The following is a 24,484-nucleotide window of genomic DNA, read 5'->3' as shown; positions in this document are numbered from 1 at the left end:
TCAGGCTTAGCTCCTGCCTCTGTGGCAGCCTTTATTTTCAGACCCTCCCCCAGCCTCCCCGTGTCCCCATCAGACCAAGCTGGTGCCTCCCAGTGGCCCTGCCAGGCCCAGCATTGGCATTCTGGCATCCTCTTTATTCTCAAAATGTCTTCAGGTCAGCCTCTTTAGGCCCAGCTCTTCCTCCCTGTTGTGTCTGGAAGCCCCAGTCTTTCCTTGCAAGAAGCATCACAGGCCCAGCTTCTTCCCACCTCTTGGTAAATTCTGTACACCTCAGCCTTCATTATATGGACTTTTCAGGCCCTGCTTCGGCCTCCTGGTGGTCCGGACAGACACAGTGCTTTCCTCAAAGCCGTCTATCAAAGCCTAGAGGTTATCTCATGTGGGCCTCCTGAGGCTTATTTAATACCTGTTTTTCAACCCTTTTGGCAGGTCTTCCTTTCGTACACACTGGTGTCTCCAAGACCATCTGCTTAGTCATGTCTGCCTCTGAAGATGCAACTTCTGTTTTGCCGTGGACTTTTTCACCTCAGTTCCTGCCTCACGATGGCCTCTTCAGGCTCTTCTCCTGCGTCTTAATGGACACTCAAGTCTCATCTCCTCTCATGGTGGCTTTTTCTGCAGTGCACGTGCGTTATAATGGCCTCTTCTTGATCCGGCTGTATATGTCTTTGATTCTCAACTTCATCTAGAATCCCAAAGCTTCCCTGGACTCTCATGTGTTTAGTTCCTAGCAGTGTGCCTTGGCTAAATGCCTATGTCTACTTTTAATCTTGAAAGTGTATTTCTGACCGATTTGTAGTAAATTCTGCCTATGTCATTTTACAGTGTGTTCTGTTTTATTTAATGTCTCATTGTTTTTCTTGTCTTCTGGGGGTTCAGAGCAGATTAAGCCTCTGCTTTGTCTGTTTGTCTTTGCCCTGGACATGGTAGCTGCTCATTTCAGGTCTTGTTTTTTATATTTTTTCCTGTTAACTTTTTTTATCCTCTTGCTCTGTCACCCAGGCTTGGGTGTCATCATGTGATCATGGCTTCACTGCAGCCTTGGCCTTTTGGCCTTTACTGATTTTCCCCAGTCATCATCTTCAGTAGCTGGGACTACAGGCAGACGTTGCCATTTCTGACTAAATTCTGGTTTGGTTTGAGAAGTTGGTTCTCTGTTGCTCAGGGTGGTCGTTTTTTTTTTTTTTTTGAGATGGAGTCTCACTCAGTTGCCCAGTCTAGAGTACAGTGGCAGGATCTCAGCTCATTGCAGCCCTGGCCTCCCGGGTTCAAGTGATTCTCCTACCTCAGCCTCCTGAGTAGCTGAGATGATAGGTGCGTGCCGCCAAGACCGGCTAATTTTTGTTGTTGTATCGGGTCGAGCATAGAAAGTCAACACCAAGACAAAAGTATGCCAAATTGCAGGGTTTATTGCCGGTGACCACAGAGGACTCACGTCTGTCCAACCCGTGGCAGAGAAAGAAGGGTGACAAGACCTTTTTATACCCGCAAAACCACCTTGGGAGTGGGGGTGAGGAGTGGGGATGGGATGAAAGTCTTCAGACATTTCGGGGGCTGTAAATCACCTCGTGGGCAGAGCAGAGGGTGATGGGGCTCTGGACAGTCCAAGGGCCAGGCGACTTTTGTCATTCCAATTGCCACTTAAGTGGTTTACAGAAGTCAAGATAAACATTAGTTTCTAAACATTATTTGGGCAGGTGTGGGGTCCACAGATTTTCTAGTTACTTTGCATCAGGATGGAATTATCTGGGGGTGCTTACTCTGGTCATTACCGGTAAACAAAGGCCAGCAATTCTGGCAGTTACAGATAAGAGAAGGTATGCAGCTTTACCTCTTTGCATTCTGCAAAGTAAACTAGCAGTTTACAGAGGCCAAGGTTAGCAGTTATTGTGAGGAGAATGGAAACAGTTTTGTCTTTTATAAAACGGCAGTGTACAGGTTCTAACTCTGGGCCAGCCATATCACATTGTATTGTTAATATAGATGGGGTTTCACCAAGTTTTTCAGGTAAGCTGGTCTTAAACTCTTGGACAACAATAATCCTCTTTCCTGGGCCTCTCAAACTGCTGAGATTAGAAACACGAACCATCATCCATGACCTGTCCTTTGCTTGCCATGTACAACTAATAATTTACTTTTTGATTAATATGCTATGGTTATATACATTTGTGAATATATAGATATTTTAATGTTTTCTGGGATATCAATTTTTTTCTTTCTTTTTTGAGACAAGTTACTGCTTTGTCATTCAGGCTGAAGTGCAGTGGTGTGATCTCGGCTCACTGCAACTCCTGCCTTCCTGGCTTAAGTGATCCTCCCACCTTGGCCTTCTGAGTAGATGGGAGAGCTGCCATGCCCATCTAATTTTTATATTTGTGTAGACACAGGGTCTCACCCAGCTTCAAACTCTTGGGCTCAACTGATCCTCCCCACTCAACCTCCCACTGTGCTGGGATTGCAAGTGTGAGGCACTACACCTGGTCTGCCATTTTCTCTTTATGGATCATTAAGGATTTACCTTTTAGTGTACTATAAACACATGTAGATATGTGTGTATATATTTATATGCGAATATTTGTGTGTATATCTTTTCATAGCATGCACATACACCCACCATAAACATTGTGAGATATTTGCATACCCAGAAATTGATACGCTTCTTCCAGCTTTTGAAATGACCCTTAGCACAAATAGGAAAGAAGTACAAAGTATCATTATTAATGACCATGGACCAAGATGACCATTAGTCAATTGTACTTGGCAGCTCGACCTTCCAGTGGAGCATCTCAAAGGGCTTGATGTATCTGAACATCATACCCTTTTGCATTCATTAGGATGCTTTGTAATTCTTCTCTTGAAACCTCATTGTGACCCTCATCACTGTGGAATCAGAAACTGTTTCCCAAATCCTAGCGATATTGAATAACAGCTTTTGTAAGGAAATAGTTACTGCATTTGGTTTGTCATGACAATTTCCTGGCCTAGGCAGATGAAATATTGCAGGAGTGTGTGTGTGTTTGTGTGTGTGTGTACGTGCGTGCACGTGTGTGTATACGTGCGTGCACGTGTGTGTGTACGTGCGTGCACGTGTGTGTACGTGCATGCACGTGTGTGTGTACATGCGTGCACGTGTGCGTGTGCACGCATGCGTGCATGCATACATTCTTGTACACAGATGTGTAGGTAGAAGTAGGGGGTTGAATTTGATAAAAGCAGAAGGTGGAGGCTGTTCGGATGGGCACTTGTTTTGGCAGCAGCTGTGTAACTCTAGAGTTAAGAAATAATTGTGTCAATTTTCTCTCCCAGAAAATAAAGATTATAATTCCTGCCTTGATATGTCAATTAGGTGGTCCACTATATGCAAAATATCTACTATATAATAGGTGCTGAATAAATACTACTTTCTGTAGCTCATTCTTAATTACTGCTTAATTTTGAAAAGCTTAGAATAATGATGGCTTTTTTAAAAATTATTTGTAATTATTATAAAGAAATTTAAGTCCTATAGAAAAGTACAAAGAGGCTGGGCATGGTGGCTCATGCCTGTAATTCCAACAATTTGGGAGGCTGAGGTGGGCAGATCACTTGAACTCAGGAGTTCAAGACAAGCATGAGCAACATAACAAGATTCCGTCTCTATAAAAAATTATAAACCAGTTATGGTAATGAGCACCTGCAGTCCCAGCTACTCAGGAGGCTGAGGCAGTGGATCACTAGAACCCAGGAGTTTGAGGTTTCAGCCTGGGAAACAGAGTAAGACCCTGTTGAGAGAGAGAGAGAGAGAAGTAGCAAATCATGAACTTTTCAATTACCAAAAAATAACTCAACATTAGGTGATATGGCTGGGTGCTATATCTCATGCCTGCAATCTCAGCAGTTTGGGAGGCCGAGGTGGGTGGATCACTTGAAGTTGGGAGTTTGAGACCAGCCTGGCCAACATGGTGAAACACTCTCTCTACTAAAAATTCCAAAGTTATCCAGGCATCGTGGTGGGTGCCTGTAACCCCAACTACTCGAGAGGCTGAGGGACAAAAACCACCTGAGCCCGGGAGGCAGAGGTTGCAGTGAGCCGAGATGGTACCATTCCACTCCAGCCTGGGTAACAGAGTGAGACTGACTCACAAAAAAAGGTGATAATTAATTCAAAACTCTTTTTGTACAAATAGGGAGTTAGATGAATAGATTGATTGATAAAAAATAACTACATATTTTGTTTGTGTTTAGTTTAAATATATATGTTTCATTTTCCCGATACAACAGAAGCTGCAGAAACTAAAGGTGGGAGAATTTCTGAACTTCAGATAAATGCCTATGTGCAAGTGATACCTTTTCATTCAACATTCATTAAAATTATGAAAAAGATAAATGTGTCGTGATTCTTTTTAATCTGCGGTTTCTATCTTCACCCACAGCTGCTGTATTTTTCAAATTGGTTTGATAGTTTCTGTTTAGTGCTTGTATACTTGGATGACATCTCTCTTGAGAGAATATTCTTGATTCATTTTTCTTTAGTTCTTTAAGTTCTGACTCTATCGTCATCTGGTTCTGGCTGGGGCTATGGGAAGGTCTGAGGCTGGCTGGAGGTTCTTCTCACATGTGTGTTATATTTTCCTGCCAACAGGCCAGTGGAGTACTTTCTTTATCATTGAAGTTCAGTAGCTTAGACAGGGTTGGCTCTAGGTCATTCTGTATTAGTTTTTCCAGATATATGGTGTGCCTTTTGACCACTGATTATGTACTTCTCTATCTCTGCATTCCTTCATTTCCTTCTTTCTTTTTCACTCTCTCTCCTCTCCCTCGCTCCCTTCTTTTCTCCCTCCCTCCATTCCTTCTCTCCTTCCTCCCTCCCTTTCTTTTCTTTCTTCCTTCCTTCCCTCCCTCCCTCCCTTCCTCCTTCTTTTACTCCCTTTATTCTTACATTTCTTTCTTTCTTTCAAGACAATGCCTTGCTCTGTCACCCAGGTTCTAGAACAAAGTGGTGTAATCATAACTCAGTGCAGCCTTAAACACCTGGGCTTAAAAAATCTTCCTGCCTCAGCCTCCGTCGTAGCTCTGACTACAGGCGTGCACCACCACACCTGGCTAATTTTTGTTACTTTTCTAGAGATGGGGTTTTTCTGTGTTGCCTAAGCTTTCCGGAACTCCTGGCCTCATGCTATTCTCCCAGTTAGCCTGCTAAAGCACTGGGATTATAGGTGTGAGCCACCATGCTCAGGCTTGTTTTTTTTTTTTAAGGTTCTCTCACTCAGGGCCACCTATTGACAACCCAGTGTTAGACTACTCTCTCTAATTTCCATAATTTTTTCAGTTGCTTTAATGTAGTTATTTCATTCTCTGATTCACTTTTATTTTTTGAGATGGAGTCTCTGTCACCCAGCCTGGAGTGCAGTGGTGCAATCTCAGCTCACTGCAACCCTTACCTCCCAAGTTCAAGTCATTCTCCTGCCTCAGTCTCCCAAAGTAGCTGGGATTGCAGGTGTGCACCACAACACACCTGCAATCCCAGGTGTTTTGTTAGAGAGAGGTTTCACCATGTTTGCCAGTCTGGTCTCAAACTCCTGACCACAGGTGATGCACCCCCCTTAACCTTCCAAATTGCTAGGATTACACGCGTGAGCCACCACACCCGGCCACATTTTTTTTATTCTTTTCTCTATTGATGGCAGGAAACTTAGGTTGATTTCATCTCTTCACTATTGTTAATAGTTGTCTGCATATTTTTTTGCACTTGTCATGGAGAGATAGAATTCAGTTTCTCTTCCCTTGAAAATGAGCTTAGACCACTGCTTCTGTTAAGTAAAATAAAGTAGAGGTGCTGCTCATGACCTGCCAAAGTTAGGTCTTAAAAGATGATACTGTTTCCACTTGGCTGTCCTTCCTGGGAGGTGTGCACTTAGATCCCATTCACCATTTTGTGAGAAAGCCCAGGCCATGCAGGGAGGTTATGTGTGGGTATTCCACCAGGTAGCCCCAGCTAAGCCCTGGCTGACAGCGCACATTAACCAGGAGATATTTGAGCAAGGAAACCTTTGACACTTCTAACTCCATACTGTTTGAAGGCAACTACATCCTGAGCCAGAACTGCCTAAGTTAGTCTAGTCAGCCTCCAGACGTGTGAGAAGACTAATAAACATCATTGTAACTTTATGCGTTGGGTGGGTTTTTTTTCTTGTTTGTTTGTTTTCTGAGACAGAGTCTCACTTTCTCACTTTGTCCCCTGAGCTGGAGTGCAGTGGCACGATCTCAGCTCACTGAAACCTCTGCCTCTGGAGTTCAAGTGATTCTGCTGTCTCAGCCTCCTGAGTAGCTAGGATTACAGGTATGCATTTCCACACCTGGCTAAGTTTTGTATTTTTAGTAAAGACAGGGTTCATAATGTTGGCCAGGCTGGTCTCAAACTCCTGACCTTGTGATCCACCTGCCTCAGCTTCCCAAAGTGCTGGGATTACAGGTGTGAGCCACCATGCCAGGCTGGTCTGTTACACAGCAATAGATAGCAAACACACAAAGTCATCTTCCAATATAAATATTAGGTCACTTCTCCACTTGACAGCATTTAATGGTTTAGAATTGGGTGTAAAATAAAGACAAAATCCTGAATCCATCTGATGAGGGATTAAAAACCAGAGTATATTACAAGCTCAGGGGAAAAATAAATAGGAAAAAAGCTCTCATAATCTGATTTAAAATGTGCAAATGATCAGAATAGACATTTATCAAAAGAAGATCTATAAATGGCAAGTGGGTATATGAAAAGGTCCTCAACATCATTGATCATCAGAGAAATGCCAATTAAAACTACAATGAGCTATCATCCCCCCCCCCCAGTTAAAAGACAGGCAACAACAGATGCTAGAGTGTGAAGAAAAGGGAACCCTAGTACACTGTTGGTGGGAATGTAGATTAGTGCCGCCACAGTGGAGAATGGTTTGGAGGGTCCCGAAGAACTAAAAAGAGAGCTTTTATATGGCATTGGAATCCTACTGCTGGGTATGAACCCAAAAGAAAGAAAATCAGCATATCAAAGAAATATCTACATCTCTATATTTATTGCAATACTATTCACAATAGCCAAGATTTGGAAGCAATCTAAGTGTCCCTCAACAGGTGAATGGATAAAGAAAATGTGGTACATACTCACAATGGAATATTATTCAGCCATTAAAAAGAATAGAATCTGTTATTTGCAACAACAAGTGTAGAACTGGAGATCACTTTGTTAACTAAAATAAGCCAGATGCAGAAAGACAAATTTTGCAGGCTCCCAGTCGTTTGTGGGTGCTAAAAATAAAAACAATTGAACTCATGGAGATAGAGGTAGAATGATGGTTACCGTAGGCTGGGGAGGGTGGTGGGCTGGAGGGAGTGCACAGGAATAATTAATGGGTACAAAAATACAGTTGGAAAGAATAAGATGCAGTAGTTGATAGTAAAACAGAGTGACAATGGTAAACAGTAATTTAGTGTATAGTTTAAAATAACTAAAAGAGGCCTGGCATGGTGGCTTATGCCTGTAATCCCAGCACTTTGGGAGGCCAAGGCAGGTGAATTGCCTGAGGTCAACAGTTCAAAACCAGCCTGGCCAGCATGGTGAAACCTTTCTCTACTAAAAAATTATCTAGGCATGGTAGCAGGTGCCTGTAATCCCAGCTACTTGGGAGGCTAAGGCATGAGAATTGCTTTAACCCATAAGGTGGAGGTTGCAGTAAGCAGAGATCATACCACTGCACTTCAGCCTGGGTGACAGAGAGACTCTCTCACAAAGAAAAACACAACAAAACAGAAACACCAAAAAATTCCAGCTGCTTATGAAGAGACTGGGTATGGAAAAGCAAGAGTGGGAGCAGGACGTCTGGTGAGGAGCTGCCAAATCAACATCTTTTGATCACTTGAGGCCAAGTTTTGAGGAGGGCCTCTGCGAGAATATGGCCCTGCCTTGGAGGCCTTAATTCTGACTCAGTGCTGGTGGAGGCCCTGTGAGGTCACACTGTGGAGGCTTCTTGGGAAAGTGTTGGCTCTTCAAAATCAACATCTTGGTTCATTCCTTTAGTGCAGGAGGCAATAACCTGTCTCTCCTCATGTGTCTGCTCCATACAGTTACAGAGTGCCTCTTGGTCCAGGAGCTTGTCTCCTCTTGAGTTTGCACAAACACAAATAATCATCACAGACTCTCCGGCCACGTGTCTTGGTTATGATGCGAAATAGTCCCCAGCACCGGATGTCTACATTGTGGAAGTGGAAGTTCCCAAACATTTTTTTTTTTTTTTGAGGCAGAATCTCTCTCAGTAGCCCAGGCTGGAGTGCAGTGGTGCGATCTCTGCTCACTACGTTATCTGCTTCCCAGGTCCCAGTTCAAGCAATTCTCCTGTCTCAGCCTCCTGAGTAGCAAAGATTACAGGCATGTGTCACCGTGTTTAGCTAATTTTTGTATTTTTAGTAGAGACAGCATTTCGCCATGTTGACCAGGCTGATCTTTAACTGCTGACCTTGTGATCTGCCTGTCTTGGCCTCCCAAAGTGTTGGGATGACATGACTGAGCCACTGTGTCCAGCCTTTTTTTTTTTTAATCTAAGACACGGTCACACTATGTTTCCCAGGCTGGTCTCAAACTCCTGGCCTCAAGAGATCTTCCTGCCTCAGCCTCCCAAAGTGCTGGGATTACAGGTGTGAGCCACTGAGCCTGCCTTTTTGTTGTTTTTAGACAGGGTCTTGCTCTGCCACACAGGCTGGAGTGCAGTGGCATGATTACAGCTCACTGCAGCTTCCAATTCCTGGGCTCAAGTGATGCCTCAGCATCCTGAGGAGTTGGGACCACAGGCAGGCACCGCCAGAATCAGCCGATTAATTTTTTTTTTTTCTAGAGACAAGATCTCACTATATTGACAAGGCTGGTCTTGAACTCCTGATTTTTTATCCTCCTGTCTTCACCTCCCACCTTGAGGACCTCTTTTCCCAGGTTTGAAAATAGAATCCATGCTCTGAAAGGAGGAAGAAATGGGGAGCACAGAAAGCCAAGAAGCCAAGCAGGCTTGCTTGGATACACACTCAATCTTTTAAGTTGGTTTTACTTCAAGAACACAGCTAATTCAGGAATTTTTTTGAAGTTTCTACTTGGCATGTGAATAGCTTCTTCCTCAGTTAATTTGAACATCAAGTGTCTCTCTGTGACTGAACCAGGCAAATATTTTACACATGGGAAACCATTATCAAATGATTGTATTATAGAAAGGGGTGGACAGGATGGGGGCAAGGCAGGGATGGACGTCACCATGCCTGTGTCCCTGTGCTCCCACCCACCTCCTTTGTCCCTGCTCCCTATGATGCTTGGTAGGGGGCACAGTGCACTAAAGGAGTTACCAGGTAGCAAAGCCAGAAGACATCATTCTCAGCTTCATGGAATTCGCTTACTTTGATATAATTTATTTATGCACAAAATTCATTAAAAGTTTACATCCGCTGCTTCTGAATATCTAAGCCAATTGTTAAACATCGTGATGTTACTGGATTCTTAAAACAAGCTGGAGGTCGGGCACAGTGGCTCGCACCTGTAATCCTAACATTGGAAGGCTGAGGCCAGTAAATCACCTGAGGTTAGGAGTTTGAGACCAGCCTGGCCAACATGGGAAAACCCATTTCTACTAAAAACACAGAAATTAGCTGGGTGACTGCAGTCCCAGCTACTCACGAGGCTGAGGCAGGAGAATCATTTGAACCCAGGAGGCAGAGGTTGCAGTGAGCTGACATTGCACCACTGCACTCCAGCCTGGGCAAAAGAGCAGGACTCTACCTCAAAAAAAATAGTTGGGGGGAGGTGAAGCATCCCTGCTCTGGCCTGACCTGGCCTGGCATATATGCTGGTGAGGAAGATTGAAGACCAAAAGGTAGGACCAAAAAAACTACTTAGGGCTGGATAAGTAGTTCCTGTGTAAATTAAAAACTCAATCTTATTTCCTGCCAGAGTTAGGGTTACTGGATGGCCTGGATGGCTTCTGGACCCCATTAGTCATTTTTTTTCTGCCTCCTGAGTTTCATAAGTTTCTCATAGTCAAAGAATACAGTTGGGGGCATTTGTGGTTTCCATTCTCACAAACTGGCTCACAAACTGGGGTTGCTGGTTGTGTGATGACCCTCCACACAAAGGAGAGAGGGGCAGTCCTGTTTCCAATGTCCTGCTTGTTTGCGGTGAGGACAGGGTCACTAAGGACCAGAGTATGATTGGGGAAGCTTTGGGCATTTCCAGCTGATTTGCCCTGCTGATTATAGTGACAGCAGATAGTGGGTTCCTTAGTGGCTGTTAGGCTCCATCCTGATGGCTGACCTGGGGCCCTTGGGATGGGCAGAGAATTTGAAATGGCAGCAGCCGTGTCGTGAACCTGCCACTTATCTCTTTCTTGGTCTTTTCTGTCTCATTCACCCTGCAATTTATTAGCCCGGCTAATAAAATGAACAGTCAAAATACCGAGGACTTCTCAGCTCTCGGGGTCCATATTAGTACGTTTTCTCACAGCTTCGGCCAACCTGCAGTAAAATAGAGCTGGGTTTTCATTTGGCTCCTGAATTACCTCTGTTAGCTTGGCATAGGTGACTGGTTTTATGACAGCCTTCTTCATGCCTTCAGTTAAACAAGTAATCACATGATGATGGCATTCCCTGCTAGTGTTTCCCTCTCAGTAGCCCCATCTAGGATCAGCATTAGGAACTCCCGTTCTCCCCAGGCCAGACTCCTGAGGGTTCCAGGCATGAACCTCATCTGCCTATCATCGAGCTAGAGACCAAAGGCAGGACTTTTCCTCATGAGCACAAGAGGTGGCACAGATCATATAAATATCCTGCCAGTGATATTAAATAAAATATTTAGTCCTTTCAGTTGTCTTATGAAATGGGACAGGTCTTGGCTAAAGGAGACAAAAGCTTAGCTTCTATCCGAGAGAGGGCAGACACTGAAAAAGGAAAAATGGACTCTGATGGTTCCTAGATCCACCTTTGCCATTTCTCAGAGCAGAAGAACCTTGTCTGGACCTAAAGAGGGATCATAAGTGGCCCCCAACCTAGTATGTGAAGGGGACAAGAGTCCCTGCAAAGGAGGTGGAACTGGAAAATGACATCCAAGGTTGAGATGACAAGGAGGTGAGGGACAAGGAACACATGGAGGAGGGACAGTTGAACATGAAGGTGATATGTGCAGGGTGGCCTCAACCAGTCCAGCTGCCTGGGGAAAGCAGAAAGGGTAGAGGAAGTGTTATTGTCAGAAGAGTCAGTGGTGCTAGAGAATTCAGCCAAGCACAGTGGATAGGTTTGGCAGAGACTGGGATCCAGAGAGACAGTCATAAAATCCTGGACATAAAGAACTTCAGGGCCAGGTGAGGTGGCTCACACCTGTAATCCCAGCACCCCGGGAGGCTGAGGTGGGCGGATCATGTGGTCAGCAGTTCAAGACCAGCCTGGCCAACATTGTGAAACCCTATCTCTACTAAAAATACAAAAATTAGCTGGGTGTAGTGTTGTGCGCCTCTAATCCCAGCTACTCAGGAAGCTAAGGTAGGAGAATCGACTGAACCCAGGAGGCAGAGGTTGCAGTGAGCTGAGATTGTGCCCCTGCACTCTATTCTGGGTGATAGAGTGTCTAAAAAAAAAGAACTTCAGACCATTTATAGGAGTTGTGACAGAAAAGGCCAAGCTGTAACATAGTATCGGAAGCAAGGGTCTTGTTCAGAGACAAGAATTTCTGGCCCAGAAGTTTGTAAAGCAGGCAAGCCACATTGCTTAAAAAAATAAGTATTTCTTTTTGAGATTTCGGAGGCCAAATTTGTTCCAATGTTTTTTATTTTATTTTACTTTATTTTATAGACAGAGTCTCACGTCTGTCACCCAGGCTGGAGTGCAGTGGCATGATCTTGGCTCACTGCAACCTCCACCTCCCAGGTGCAAGCAATTTTCCTGCCTCGCCCTCCAAAATAGCTGAGACTACAGGTGTGTGCCACCACACCTGGCCAATTCTTTTTGTTTGTTTGTTTTAGTAAAGACAGGGTTTCACTGTGTTAGCCAGGATGGTCTCAATCTGCTGACCTTGTGATCCACCCACCTCGGCCTCCCAAAGTGCTGGGATTACAGACATGGGTCACCGTGCCCAGATCTCCAGTGTTTTAGAATGCAACCCAGAGGCAAGTCTGAGGGACTTGGGAACTGTGTGACTGGGAAACCAAGCCGCTTGGGGCTAGTTGAACCAATTGCCACTTGGGGCATCCTACCAAGGAAAACTGCTCCACTCACATCTGCTGAAGGACCCTGAGGTGCACTTTTCTAAAGGGGCATCCTGCCTGTTAGAAAAAGCCTCCCAGAGCTAGGGTGCCTTACCCTGGGATGACCACTGGGGTGACAGTCCCATGTCAGTCCAGACACAAGTTACGCTGAGTGCTTGGCCCAAGGTCTCAGGGGAAGAGGTTGAGGGAAGATTGGCTGTTCTGATGCTGTTTGGGATCACCTGGATGAAAACATCTGGAGCAGCAGGATGGCTGGCTCTTCAGCGGAGAATTTAGAGTGAGAAGGTCTAAGTCACTCGAAACGTATGTGGTTTCACCCTAGATGAGCTGCCATTGCTAACTGCACCACATGTAGAGTTCTGGAACTCTTGACCAGAGAAGGATAGAGGAGTCTCTCCCTTCCAGGCAAGGCAGCCAGCTCTGTTGACCTTCAGGCAACACCAGGGAGCAGCAGCCTTGCCAGACATCATCAGTCACCAGAAGGGCACTGGAAGCTGGCTGCTGGAAGGCTGAAAAAGGAAAGAAAACTTAGGTCCCTCACCAGAGCAAGCAGTGGTGGTTAGATACCTCTGAATGGACACCTTTCAGTTTGACCAGAGTGTAGTCCTGGCCAGAAACCTTCAGTTGTCTCCACACACTTTCAGACTGTCCACCGAGGGTCCTGAGTAGGAATGGAGAGGGAAAGTGTCCCCCGTAGGGAGAGTCCCCATGTGGGCCACCAAAACATCGTGATCAGTGACTGCCAAAAGAATTTACCAAGACAGTAATCAGTTTAGAAAGGCAGCTTTATTAGAGAAAAGGGGGAGATAACATTGCCAGGGAGCAGCAGGCAATACAGAGAGGGAAGGCTGTCTGCCAAGAGGCAGGGGCCTGAGGGAAGTTTCACACGGTCGTGCTGCTTGGGCTCAATGCTTGCAGACATGACGCTTGGGTGCAGGTGAGCCATTTGCAGCTGACCCCATTTCTCTGAATATTTGCTCCTGTGCATCCATTTCTGTTCCTGCCAGCCAAACCCATTTTTCCATTTTCTTTTTACTCCTTAGGGTTCCACAGTAATCTCTTAAAACCACAGAGGGAGCCAAGAGAATCAAAAGGTCCTGACCTGCCTCCCAGGCAAGATGAGGTGAACTACCCATCTCCACGCTTCTCACTTGGAGATAGCAAATGTCAGTGTGGGAAGGTCACCTAAACATATCATAATCTCAGGAAACTATGAGTAAATCACCATATATGGCAAAGGAACTTTGTAAATTAATCTCGAGATATGGAGAGTATCCTGAGTTATTCCAGTGGCCCCTAATTATAATCACAGAGGTACTTATGAAAGGACACAGAGGGGCAGGGCCAGGTGACTCACCTGTAATCCCAACACCGGAGGCTGAGGCAGGTGGATCATGAGGTCAGGAGTTTGAGATGAGCCTGACCAGTAGTGAAACCCTGTCTCTACTAAAAATACAAAAATCAGGCTGGGCACAGTGGCTCACGCCTGTAATCCCAGCACTTTGGGAGGCTGAGGCAGGTGGATCACGAAGTCAAGAGATCAAGACCATCCTGGCCAACTTGGTGAAACTCCAACTCTACTAAAAGTACAAAAATTAGCTGGGCATGGTGGTGAATATCCTGTAGTCCCAGCTACTCAGGAGGCTGAGGCAGGAGAATCGCTTGAACCCAGGAAGCAGAGGTTGCAGTGAGCCAGGATTGCACCACTGCACTCCAGCCTGGGGGACAGTGTGAGACTCTGCCAAAAAAAAAAAAAAAGGAATAAACACTGAAATAAAAACACAAAGTCAGATACAAAACTGCTTAGTAAGCCGTGAGCTACAAGGTGATACACTGGGCAGAAAGCATTGCAACCTATCAGCCTGCACAAGGTGGCGTCTAACTGGACAACATCTGGACTCCTAGGTTTTCCTAACACTTTCGTAAGTTTTTCTAGCAGTTCTACCTCTGACTTTCCCTGTCTCTTTGCACTGTCGTCTTTCTCTAAGTCTTTGAAATCTGTCAGTCCATCTCACTGAATCTCTGATTTCTGTCCCTTTTCTCCCTTCTTGCCTCTGTCCCTCTCCCTTCCTGTCTGCCTCTTGAGTCTGGATATCTGCACTTCTTGTCTCTGTGAACCCATTCTGCGTTTCCCTCTTTGTGTCTCTTTCATCTGCATCCCTTTCTGATCTGCCTCTCTCTCGCTAACTGTTCTGACACCTGTTTCCCCAGGATCCTCTGATCCACTCAGCCCTCTTATAACTTGGGCCCGTATCTCTCCATTTGTTCACTTATTTTCACTGTCTCTGCCCGTGTCGAGTGTCTGGCCCTCCCAGTCTGTGGGTCTCTCTCTGTCTGTCTCCTATCTGTCTGTCTATCTCTCTCTCTCTCTCTCTCTGTCTCTCTCTCTGTCTGTCTCCTATCTCTCTCTCTCTCTCTGTCTGTCTCCTGTCTCTCTGTCTGTCTCCTGTCTGTCTCTCTCTCTCTGTCTCCTCTCTCTCTGTCTCCTGTCTGTGTCTCTCTCTCCTGTCTCTCTCTCTCTCTTTCTCTCTCTCTCTCTCTCTCTGTCTCCTGTCTGTCTGTCTCTCTCTCTCTCCTGTCTCTCTCTCTTTCTCTCTCTCTCTCTCTGTCTCTCTCTCTCTGTCTCCTGTCTCTCTCTCTCTCTCTGTCTCCTCTCTCTCTCTCTCTGTCTCCTGTCTGTCTGTCTCTCTCTCTCTCCTGTCTCTCTCTCTCTCTCTCTCTTTCTCTCTCTCTCTGTCTCTCTCTCTCTCTCTCTCTCTCTCTCTCTCTCCCATGTCTCTCTCTCTCTTTCTCTTTCTCTCTCTCTCTCTCTCTCTCTCTCTCTCTCTCTCTCCCATGTCTCTCTCTCTCTTTCTCTTTCTCTCTCTCTCTCTCTCTCTCTCTCTATCTCTCTCTCTGTCTCTCTCCCCCTCCTGTCCTTCGTTTCTCCTTGCCCTTGACTCTCTGGTCTCTCTGTTTCTGTTTTTCCTCGCTGTTTCTGTCAATCGGCATCTCTGTCCCAGTATCCCTCCCCACCTCCTCATCCCACATGCCCCTTGCACGCCGGCCGCATCTCTGGGTTGCTCAGGTGATGTCGGGTCCCCGGGTTGCCATGGAGACGTTCAGGGCCCGCCCTTCCCCGAGGATCACACAGGAACTCACCGCGCCGCGCGCACCTGCACACAAGGACCCTGCAGACTGCATCTCCCGGAAAGCAGGGGCCAAGCCTTTCGCCATTTGCGGTCTAGGAAGCAGCAGAGGAGGCGGCCCCTTCCCGCAGGGCGTTGCCATGGAGACGGGGGGGCGGGCGGAGTTCCAGTGAGGGCCGTGATTGGTGCAGAACCTGCCAATCTCAGGAAGGACCGTGGAGAATTGAGGACGACGTGGCGGGGCGCGTGCGCGGTCTGGAAGGCGGCACTGCCTCTGTAGTCCCGAGAAGCATGGGGAGCATAGGGAGAAGCGGCCAGGAGTGGGACCTGCTCAGTGCGACCGCCGCTACCCAGGGGACGGGAGGAGAGGGTGTAGAAACGGAGGCGAGGCTGGGGGAAGGGCAAGGAGGCGAGCTCGGTCTGGCCCATATGGTGAAATCCTGTCTCTACTGGAAAATAGGAAAGTTATCCAGGCGTGGTGCTGCGCACCTGTAATGCCAGGCGCTCAGGAGGCTGTGGCAGGAGAATCACTTGAACCCAGGGAGGCAAAGGTGGCAGTGAGCTGAGATCACAACACTGCACTTCAGCCTGAGCGACGAAGCGAGACTCTCAAAAAATAGTAAACCGTGTGTATTCTTTCATAGCCAGTGTTTTTCTCTTAAATAGTATGTCATTAAAATATTTCTAGCTCAAAAACAACAAATCATTTTTAAGATTATCATTTTAAATGACAAGATAATGCTCAATTTAGTGAGTAATTTAATTATTAATACTGGACTTTTTGTAGATTGCAAAGAGCATTCAAAACAAATGAAGAATTAAAAATGTGTATTGTGTGTTGTAAATATGACTTTGTTAAGTCTTTTATTCAGAAATATAGAACATATATATGTAATATAGAATTTATTTATTATGAGTCATGTTAAAAAATAGTTTAGAAGCTGCTGATTTCTTTCCTTTTCAATTTTTTCAGGATAATCTTTTTTTAGAGTCTCACTCTGTGCCCAGGTTGGAGTGCAGTGGCACAATCTTATTGCAACCTCCAGTTCCTGGGTCCAAGCAATTCTCCTGTCTCTGCATCCTGACCAAGTGGGACTACAGACATACACCACCATGCCTGGCTAATTTTTGTATTTTTAGTAGAGACGGGGTTTTGCCATACTGGTCAGGGTGGTCTTGAACTCCTAACCTCAGGTGATCCACCCACCTCTGCCTCCCAACATGCTGGGATTACAGGCAGGAGCCACCACACCCAGCCTAAACTTTGCAGGATAATAAGTAACCTTTAGGTGAAGTGCAGTGGCTCACCCCTGTAATCCCAGACCTTTGGAGGACACTGCAGGAGGATTGCCTGAGGTCAGGAGTTCAATACCGGCTTGGCTAACATGGTGAAACCTCATCTCTACTAAAAATACAAATAATTTCACACTAGAATAGTTATACATTAAAAAAGAGGAGTTGACAAAGACGTGCAGAAACTTGAGCCCTCAAACACTGCTTGTGACAATATTAAATGGTGCAGCCTATGTGTAAAATCATCTGGTGTTTCTTCAAACAGTTACAAATAGATTGTGCCATATGACTCAATAATTCCATTCCTAGGCATATACCCCAAAGTACTGATGACAGGTGATCAAACAATAACTTGGATGCTCTTTAAATGTGTCCAGGTGACAAATATGCAGGAAAGTCTGGGCAACGGTGCCAGGAAAAGTAAACTGGATCTGAACAATGAAGAAACACATCATACTCCCAGGTGGTGCAGAAGGTAAAAGTGAAATGAGTTTGTAGACTGAATTATCATGTAGGAACCATGCGGATTTCCTGGTCTCGGGGTTATGTGGTGGTTACCTGGGAGAGTGAACTTTGGGTAAAATACACTGAAGTATTTTGTGGGACACTGTAAATCTGGTACAGCAACAACTGCTGCAGAATCTAAGAGAAGAAACAGGTTATACTTTGTAATGCTACTGGAAGATTCCTAGAAGGATGACATTACTGGAAAGTAAATTACTTTTTTTTTTTTTTTAATTGAGACGGAGTTTCGCTCTTGTTACCCAGGCTGGAGTGCAATGGCGCGATCTCGGCTCACTGCAACCTCCGCCTCCTGGGTTCAGGCAATTCTCCTGCGTCAGCCTCCCAAGTAGCTGGGATTACAGGCACGCGCCACCATGCCCAGCTAATTTGTTGTATTTTTAGTAGAGACGGGGTTTCACCTTGTTGACCAGGATGGTCTCGATCTGTTGACCTCGTGATCCACCCACCTCGGCCTCCCAAAGTGCTGGGATCACAGGCTTGAGCCACCGCACCCGGCAGTAAATTACTTTTTAAAACAACCATATCAATACCATGCCAGGAAAGCAGAGACCTCATCAAAATCCATTATAGAGGCTATAGTTAAACCAAAGCTGCGAAATCCTTATAAAAGTCTCAATATCAACAGAGTCCACTTGTAGATATTATTATATTTACTAGTATTAGAGGCTGCTGTATGGATATATTGGTGTTACAGCATGGTGTGGATATTAGGTTAGTGTTAGGGCATGGTGTGAACATTATATTGGTGTTAGGGCATGGTGTGATTTCTATATTAGAGGCCACTGTGAGAATGTATATTAGCAGCCACTGTGTCTTGGAAACTGACAATATCAGAGTGTAGTCAAAACAGTGGGATTTGAGGGTTTCATTTTTAGAGCTGAATTCCTTCCTCTGCTGAGTACTCTCTAAAGACTCCTCTGCACTCAGGGCTGTGGACGGGAAGTTTTTTACTCACCAATGAACAACACCAAGTTGACACAACCTTCATGCCGCCCTGAGGAAGATAAAGCTCCTTGCTACTCCTGGCACCTCAGAGGGAAGTTACTCAGGAGTGGGTACGTGGGCCCTATGGTGGCGCCAGGGCTCAGCACAGATGCTGTTACTCAACTGTTTTTCCGCGGACATGCGCCCCCTCCTAGTTGTCCTGAAATACCTATAAAATTCAATATTCAGTTTACTCAATGTCGTAATTTTGGAAATTCCAACTGAAATGAAGCCCACTATAACCATATCCCTCCCAAAAATGGTGATGGAGAGATTACTTGGAAGACATATAGAATGAAATGTACACACAAAGTAACACACAAAAACCTATTCAAAATAGTCCAGAGACTGTAATTGAAAATGCAAAACTAGAAGAAATCAAAAATAAAATCTATGTGACATTGGGTTTGGTGTTGAGTTTTAATACACGACATCAAACGCCAATTCATGAAATATTCATAACAGACTATAAAACTCAATTTTCTACTGTGAAAAATCCTATTCACAGAACAAAAAGACAAGACAGACTGTGGGAAGGTATTTACAAAATACATATGTGATTTTTAAAAACTGTATTAAAAATACACAAATAACTCTTCAAAGGATCAGTAAGAATTTTAAACTGGCCAGGCACAGTGGCTCACACGTGTAGTCCCAGCACTTTAGGAGGCCAGGGTGAGCAGATCATCACAAGGTCATGAATTCAAAACCAGCCTAGGCAACACGGTAAAACCCCGTCTCTTCTAAAATACAAAAAATTAGCCAGGTGTGGGGGCACGCAACTGTAATCCCAGCTACTCGGGAGGCTGAGGTGGGAGAATTGCTTGAACCAAGGAGGCAGACATTGTAATGAGCCAAAATTGTGCCACTGCACTCCAGCCTGGGTGACAGAGCAAGACTCCGTCTCCAAAAAAAAGAAAAAATACTAAAATCCCAATTAAAACTGGGTGAATATCAGAACAGACACCCAGCCAAAGAAAATATACATATAGATAGCATGCTGGGCATGGTGGCGCATGCCTGTAATGCCAGAACTCTGGGAGGCTGAGGCAGGTGGATCACCTAAGATCAGAAGTTTGAGATCAGCCTGGCCAACATGCTGAAACCCCCTCTCTACTAAAAATACAAAATATTAGCCAGGCATGGTGGTGGGCGCCTGTAATCCCAGCTACTTGGGAGGCTGAGACAAAAGAATTGCTTGAACACGGAAGGCGGAGATTGCAGTGAGCCAAGATGAAGCCATCGCACTCCAGCCTGAAAGACAGAGCAAGACGCTGTCTCCAAAAAAAAAACCCAAAAATATGCAGATAGCAAATAATCACACAAAAGGATGCTCAACATCATGTCACATTAGGAGACTGCAAATTAATATAACCCTAGATGGCTGGGTGCGGTGACTCATGCCTGTAATCCCAGTTCTTTGGGAGGCCGAGGCGGGTGGATCACGAGATCAAGAGACTGAAAACATCCTGGCCAAAATGGTGAAACTTTGTCTACTAGAAATACAAAAATTCACTGGGCATGGTGACACATGCCTGTAGTCCCTGCTACTCGGGAGGCTGAGGCAGGAGAATCGATTGAACCCAGGAGGCAGAGGTTGCAGTGAGCCAAGATGGTGCCACTACACTCCAGCCTGGTAAGAAAGTGAGACTCCGTCTCAAAAAAGAAAAGAAAAAACGAAAGATTGAGATATCACTGCACATCTAGTAGAACTGCAGGTCTCTAAAAATAGTTCAACAATAACAACTGGAGGTTGAAGAACAAGAGGTACTGTCATTCATGACTGGTAGAATGTAGCCACTTTGGGAGACAGTTTGACAGTTTTTCCCAAAGATAAACAAATCTTAACTGCAATCCAACAAATGCACCCCTAAATTGTATATGTTTAGACAGCTGCTTTGAAAAATTATTTTCAAACAAAAGCTAGCATAACCAACTTCAAGTACAACCACGCAATGGGATACCATTCAGCAACAGAAAGGAATGAACTTTCAATCCATGAAAATGAATGAATGTGGCATGTATATTGCTAAGTGAAGGGTGGCAGAATCCAGATGCTATATATTATATGACTCAATTCATATGACATTCTGGAAAAGGCACAACTACAGAGATGATAATCAGATGAGTGACTGTCTGGGGTGGAGATGTGAAGTATTCTATATGACCCTTGAGTGGTGGATACCTGACACTATGCATTTGATAAAACTCATAGAATTTTAAAGCACAAAGAACAAATCACAATTTATACAAATTAAAGTATTTAGGTTGTAAAAGTATCTAAGGACAAAATATGGAGTGCAACCAAGAATCCAATTGTATTATTACCAATGTATGTTCCAAATGGTGGGCCAAAGATACTGACCTAAGTCATTTTGAAAATGAGTAGAATTCATAGCCTAAAAGCAAAATGTACTATACACAGTGAACTCTATTTTATAAAGTTATTTCCCACAGGAGTAATAGTTAATTTTGAACCCACTATATGTAAAAAGAAAAATAACCCTGATTTTCCTCTATACTCTCGACACTTCACTTCTGACAGCAGATTAGGATAGGTGGTGTTTTCCAAAACAACCAATTTTTGAACTCTCTGGACAACAATTCGGTGTCCTATAATTCAATCATGACATTAATCACCTGGAGTTCATACAGACCCTACAGGTTAAGGGCTTAGTAATAGACTGTCCCCGACCTCAGGTGCCAATCAAATGTAGTAAATCCCCAGTTTACCCAAATTTGTCTATGACTTGGCTAGAAACTAGCACTCCTACACCCTTTCCTCAGGTTTGATAATTTGCTATAATGGCTTATGGAACTCAGGGAAACACTTACTTATGTTTACTAGTTACTGTGGTCTCAACATGTGTATACCCTCCAAATTATTTTGTTAAAACATGATCCCCAAAGGGATGTGATTCAGAGGTAACTGAGAGGTGATTGGCTCATGAGGGTGCTGCCCTCATCAATGAAACCGGCACCCTTACTAAAGACTCTTCCCCCATTCTGCCATGTCAGAACATGGCTAGAAGACACTATCTGTAAGGGATGAGCCCTCACTAGACATCAAATCTGTCAGACTTGATCTGGGACTTTTCGATTCCATATTTTAGGAACTTTTATGGACACTTCTTCATGTTAATATGATTGATTACTAACTCAATCTCTAGTCCCTTCACACCCTCAAAGGATTGCATGTGAAGCTAAAAGTCACAAGCTTCTTATCATGGCTTGGTCTTTTTGGTGACCATCCCCCACCCTGAAACCATCCAGGAACCCACAGAGGGTCCTTATAGAAGACATTTATATCACTCAGCAGATTCCAAGGGATTTAGGAACTCTGCATCAGGAACCAGGGCCAAAGACCAAATATTAGAACACAAGATGTTCCTAGCACCCCTATTGTCCAGGAAATTATAAAAGTTTTAGGAACTCTGTACCAGGAACTGCAGACAGAGGCCAAACATATTTCTCATTAAATCCCAACCTGGAATCTGGATCAAAAATGAATTCCTTGTTCCCAATGGAACAAGGCATGAAATAAATGGCAAATAGTGGGAGCCAGGTTCCTCACTGTTAGACTGAGAAGTTACAGTTAAGAAATGAGGGAAGCCTAGAATGATCTCTGTGCTAATGGATCCAAATATATATATATAAGGATAAACTCACATTTAGCTTAATATATACACATATGGTTCCACACTGAAACCTTTAGAATTAAGTGGGTACATATAAGTTAGAATACACACATATATTTCTTTGCACTGTCAGCTGTGAGGGTCACGGTGCAATAACCATATTTAGTGGCCAGATGTAAGTTTTTAATACCATTCTTTAACACAGGAAATCAGGGCTCTTTGAAAAAATGGCTGAATCTAGGACTGGGACAGAACAATACATGAGCCAGGATACGTTTGAAGTAACAGAAAGAAATTATAAATAAATAAATAAAAGTATGTCAAAGGAGCCAGTGGAAAGAGCTCCCGATGGCCACAGACTATGAACAAAGAGCAACAAAATACTGCAGAACTGGATAACAACCAAAAGACTCAAGTAACTCTCTGAGTGTCCACACCGCTATAAATAAGTGATTAAACAGATACACAAATGGGCTGAATACAAATCTCCTCTACAGAAGAATTCCAAATACCTGATACAGACACTCAGCCATCAAGGAGGTGGGGCTAACTCTCCACTCCTTAAGTGTGGGCTCTCCATGGTGACTTCCTCCAAAAGCATACATAAATATAGACATGGGAAAAAAGTAACTTCACAGTGAGAAACCTGAAAACACTAGGTGTTTTCGGCCAGGTGATCAAAGTTAACATTAATGGTGATGACACATCTAAAGAGCATGACGTGACTAGAAGAGCACTTGCAAACCAAAAATAAAATTCAAAGGCCCTTCCCCAACCACCTGTATGGACTCCCTCCTATGCACAAGGGGACACCAAAGTTAACCTGAAAGACTGGTTCAGGCCTTCATGGGAAAGGGGTGGTCAGACATGCCTCATTATGCCCTCTTCCCTTTTAGAATTCAGGAAAAGCCAATCAGCATTTAGTTTATCAAATCTTAAATCTCATAAAAAACATGTACAATCTATTCTCTCCGAAGCCTGCTACCTGGAGACTTCATCTGCGTGATAAAACTTTGCTCTCCATAACCCCTTATCATAACCCAGATGCTCCTTTCTATTGAAAATAACTCTTTCAACCAACTGTCAATAAGAAAATGTTAAAATCTACCTATAACCCAGAAGCCCCACCCCACCCCACCCTAACCCACTGGGTTCTCCCACCTTTCTGGACAGAACCAGTATATATCTTAAATACATTTGATTGATGTCTCCTACCTCCCTAAAATGTATAGAACCAAGCTGCACTCCAACCACCTTGGCCACATATTCTCAGGGTCTCCTGAGAGCTGTGTCACAGGCCATGGTCACTCATATTTGGCTCAGAATACATCTCTTCAAATATTTTACAGACTTTGACTCTTTTTGTGGACACACTACGTTTATCTGATGTGCTTCCCCCAGACCCATAACCCCAGTCTAATTATGAGAAAAACACCAAGGAAACCACAATGGAGGACGATTCTACACAATACCTGACCAATCCTCCTAACACTGTTCCAGGTCCTCAGAAGGAAAGTCTGAGAAGACTCTCACAGCCAAGAAGGGCCTGACATGGTGACTAAATGACATGTGGGATCCTACATAGGATCCTGGGACGGAAAAAGGCAGAAAAAAGGGAAACCAAATAAAATGTGAGCTTATTTAATAATATAGTAATATCCAGTCATTAACTGTGACAAATGATGTTGACCAGGCATGATGGGTCACACCTGTAATCCCAGCATTTTGGGAGGCCAAGGCAGGAGGATCATCTGAGGTCAGGGGTTCCTGACCAACCTGGCAAACATGGTGAAACCCTGTCTACTAAAAATACAAAAAATTAGCTGGGCATGATGGCAGGTGCCTGTCATCCCAGCTACTCGGGAGGCTGAGGCAGAAGACTCGCTTGAACCTGGGAGGCAGAGGTTGCGGTGAGCTGAGATCGCACCACTGCACTCCAGCTTCGGCGAACAAGACACCATTTCAAAAAAAAACAGATGTTAATAACATATCTGATACATGTTAATATATTAATAAGAGGGGAAACATGGTTGGGTCTACATGGGAAATCTGCATTTTTTTCCCAATTTCTGTGTGAATCTAAACTAATTTTAAACAAAACTTTATTTTAAAAATTGTTATTTTTTTCAAATATCTGCTTATTTGTACTAGTAAGTAGTAACTTACACTACTGCCGTCAGTTGGGACACTGTGGGGCCCTCTTGCTCACAGTGTAGTGGTGGCACGCCCTCTGCTGGCTCCTTGGGACACTGTGGGGCCATCTTGCTCACAGTGTAGTGGTGGCACGCCCTCTGCTGGCTCCTTGGGACACTGTGGGGCCATCTTGCTCACAGTGTAGTGGTGGCACGCCCTCTGCTGGCTCCTTGGGACACTGTAGGACCCTCTTGCTCACAGTGTAGTGGTGGCACGCCCTCTGCTGGCTCCTTGGGACACTGTGGGGCCATCTTGCTCACAGTGTAGTGGTGGCATGCCCCCTGCTGGCATCTGAGGACACCGCAGGACCCTATTGCTCAGGGTTGTGGCGGGACGTTGCCAAATAATAACAGGCGGGAGCAATGTATTTGGTACTCAGGTGATCCATGCTACTGCTTGGTACTTGCATGTCTAGCTGTAACTGTGTAAGTGTAACACCTACTGCCTCATAAAGGCATGGTAA

The 24,484-nt window shown here is 44.7% G+C and overlaps 1 protein-coding gene and 1 long non-coding RNA gene across 47 annotated transcripts in view; one reads left to right on the top strand and one right to left on the bottom strand.

Moving 5' to 3' along the window:
* LOC108588271 (uncharacterized) overlaps positions 1-817 on the top strand; it is a 56,644-nt gene extending 55,827 nt beyond the window's left edge. For all 46 annotated transcript variants that reach the window (XR_013524672.1, XR_013524662.1, XR_013524667.1 and 43 more), the window contains one exon: positions 430-817. Coding sequence is in view for 1 of the 46 variants with exons in the window: in XM_078344691.1 (XP_078200817.1) it covers positions 430-689 (260 nt within the window). In the remaining 45 variants the exon portion in view is untranslated. The remainder of the gene's footprint in view (positions 1-429) is intronic.
* A 6,215-nt stretch (positions 818-7,032) lies between these two features.
* Positions 7,033-15,504, bottom strand: LOC128929308 (uncharacterized). Its single transcript, XR_008475600.2, has 3 exons — positions 15,402-15,504; positions 13,618-13,998; positions 7,033-12,769 (listed from the first exon to the last, which is right to left on the bottom strand). It is a non-coding gene; the product is annotated as an uncharacterized LOC128929308 (long non-coding RNA).
* Between the last annotated feature and the right edge of the window lie 8,980 nt (positions 15,505-24,484).

This window comes from Callithrix jacchus, chromosome 1 (assembly GCF_049354715.1).
Source record: "Callithrix jacchus isolate 240 chromosome 1, calJac240_pri, whole genome shotgun sequence".
NCBI lineage: Eukaryota > Metazoa > Chordata > Mammalia > Primates > Cebidae > Callithrix > Callithrix jacchus.
Note: the sequence above shows the minus strand (reverse complement) of the source record. Positions and strands in the feature narration are given on the sequence as shown.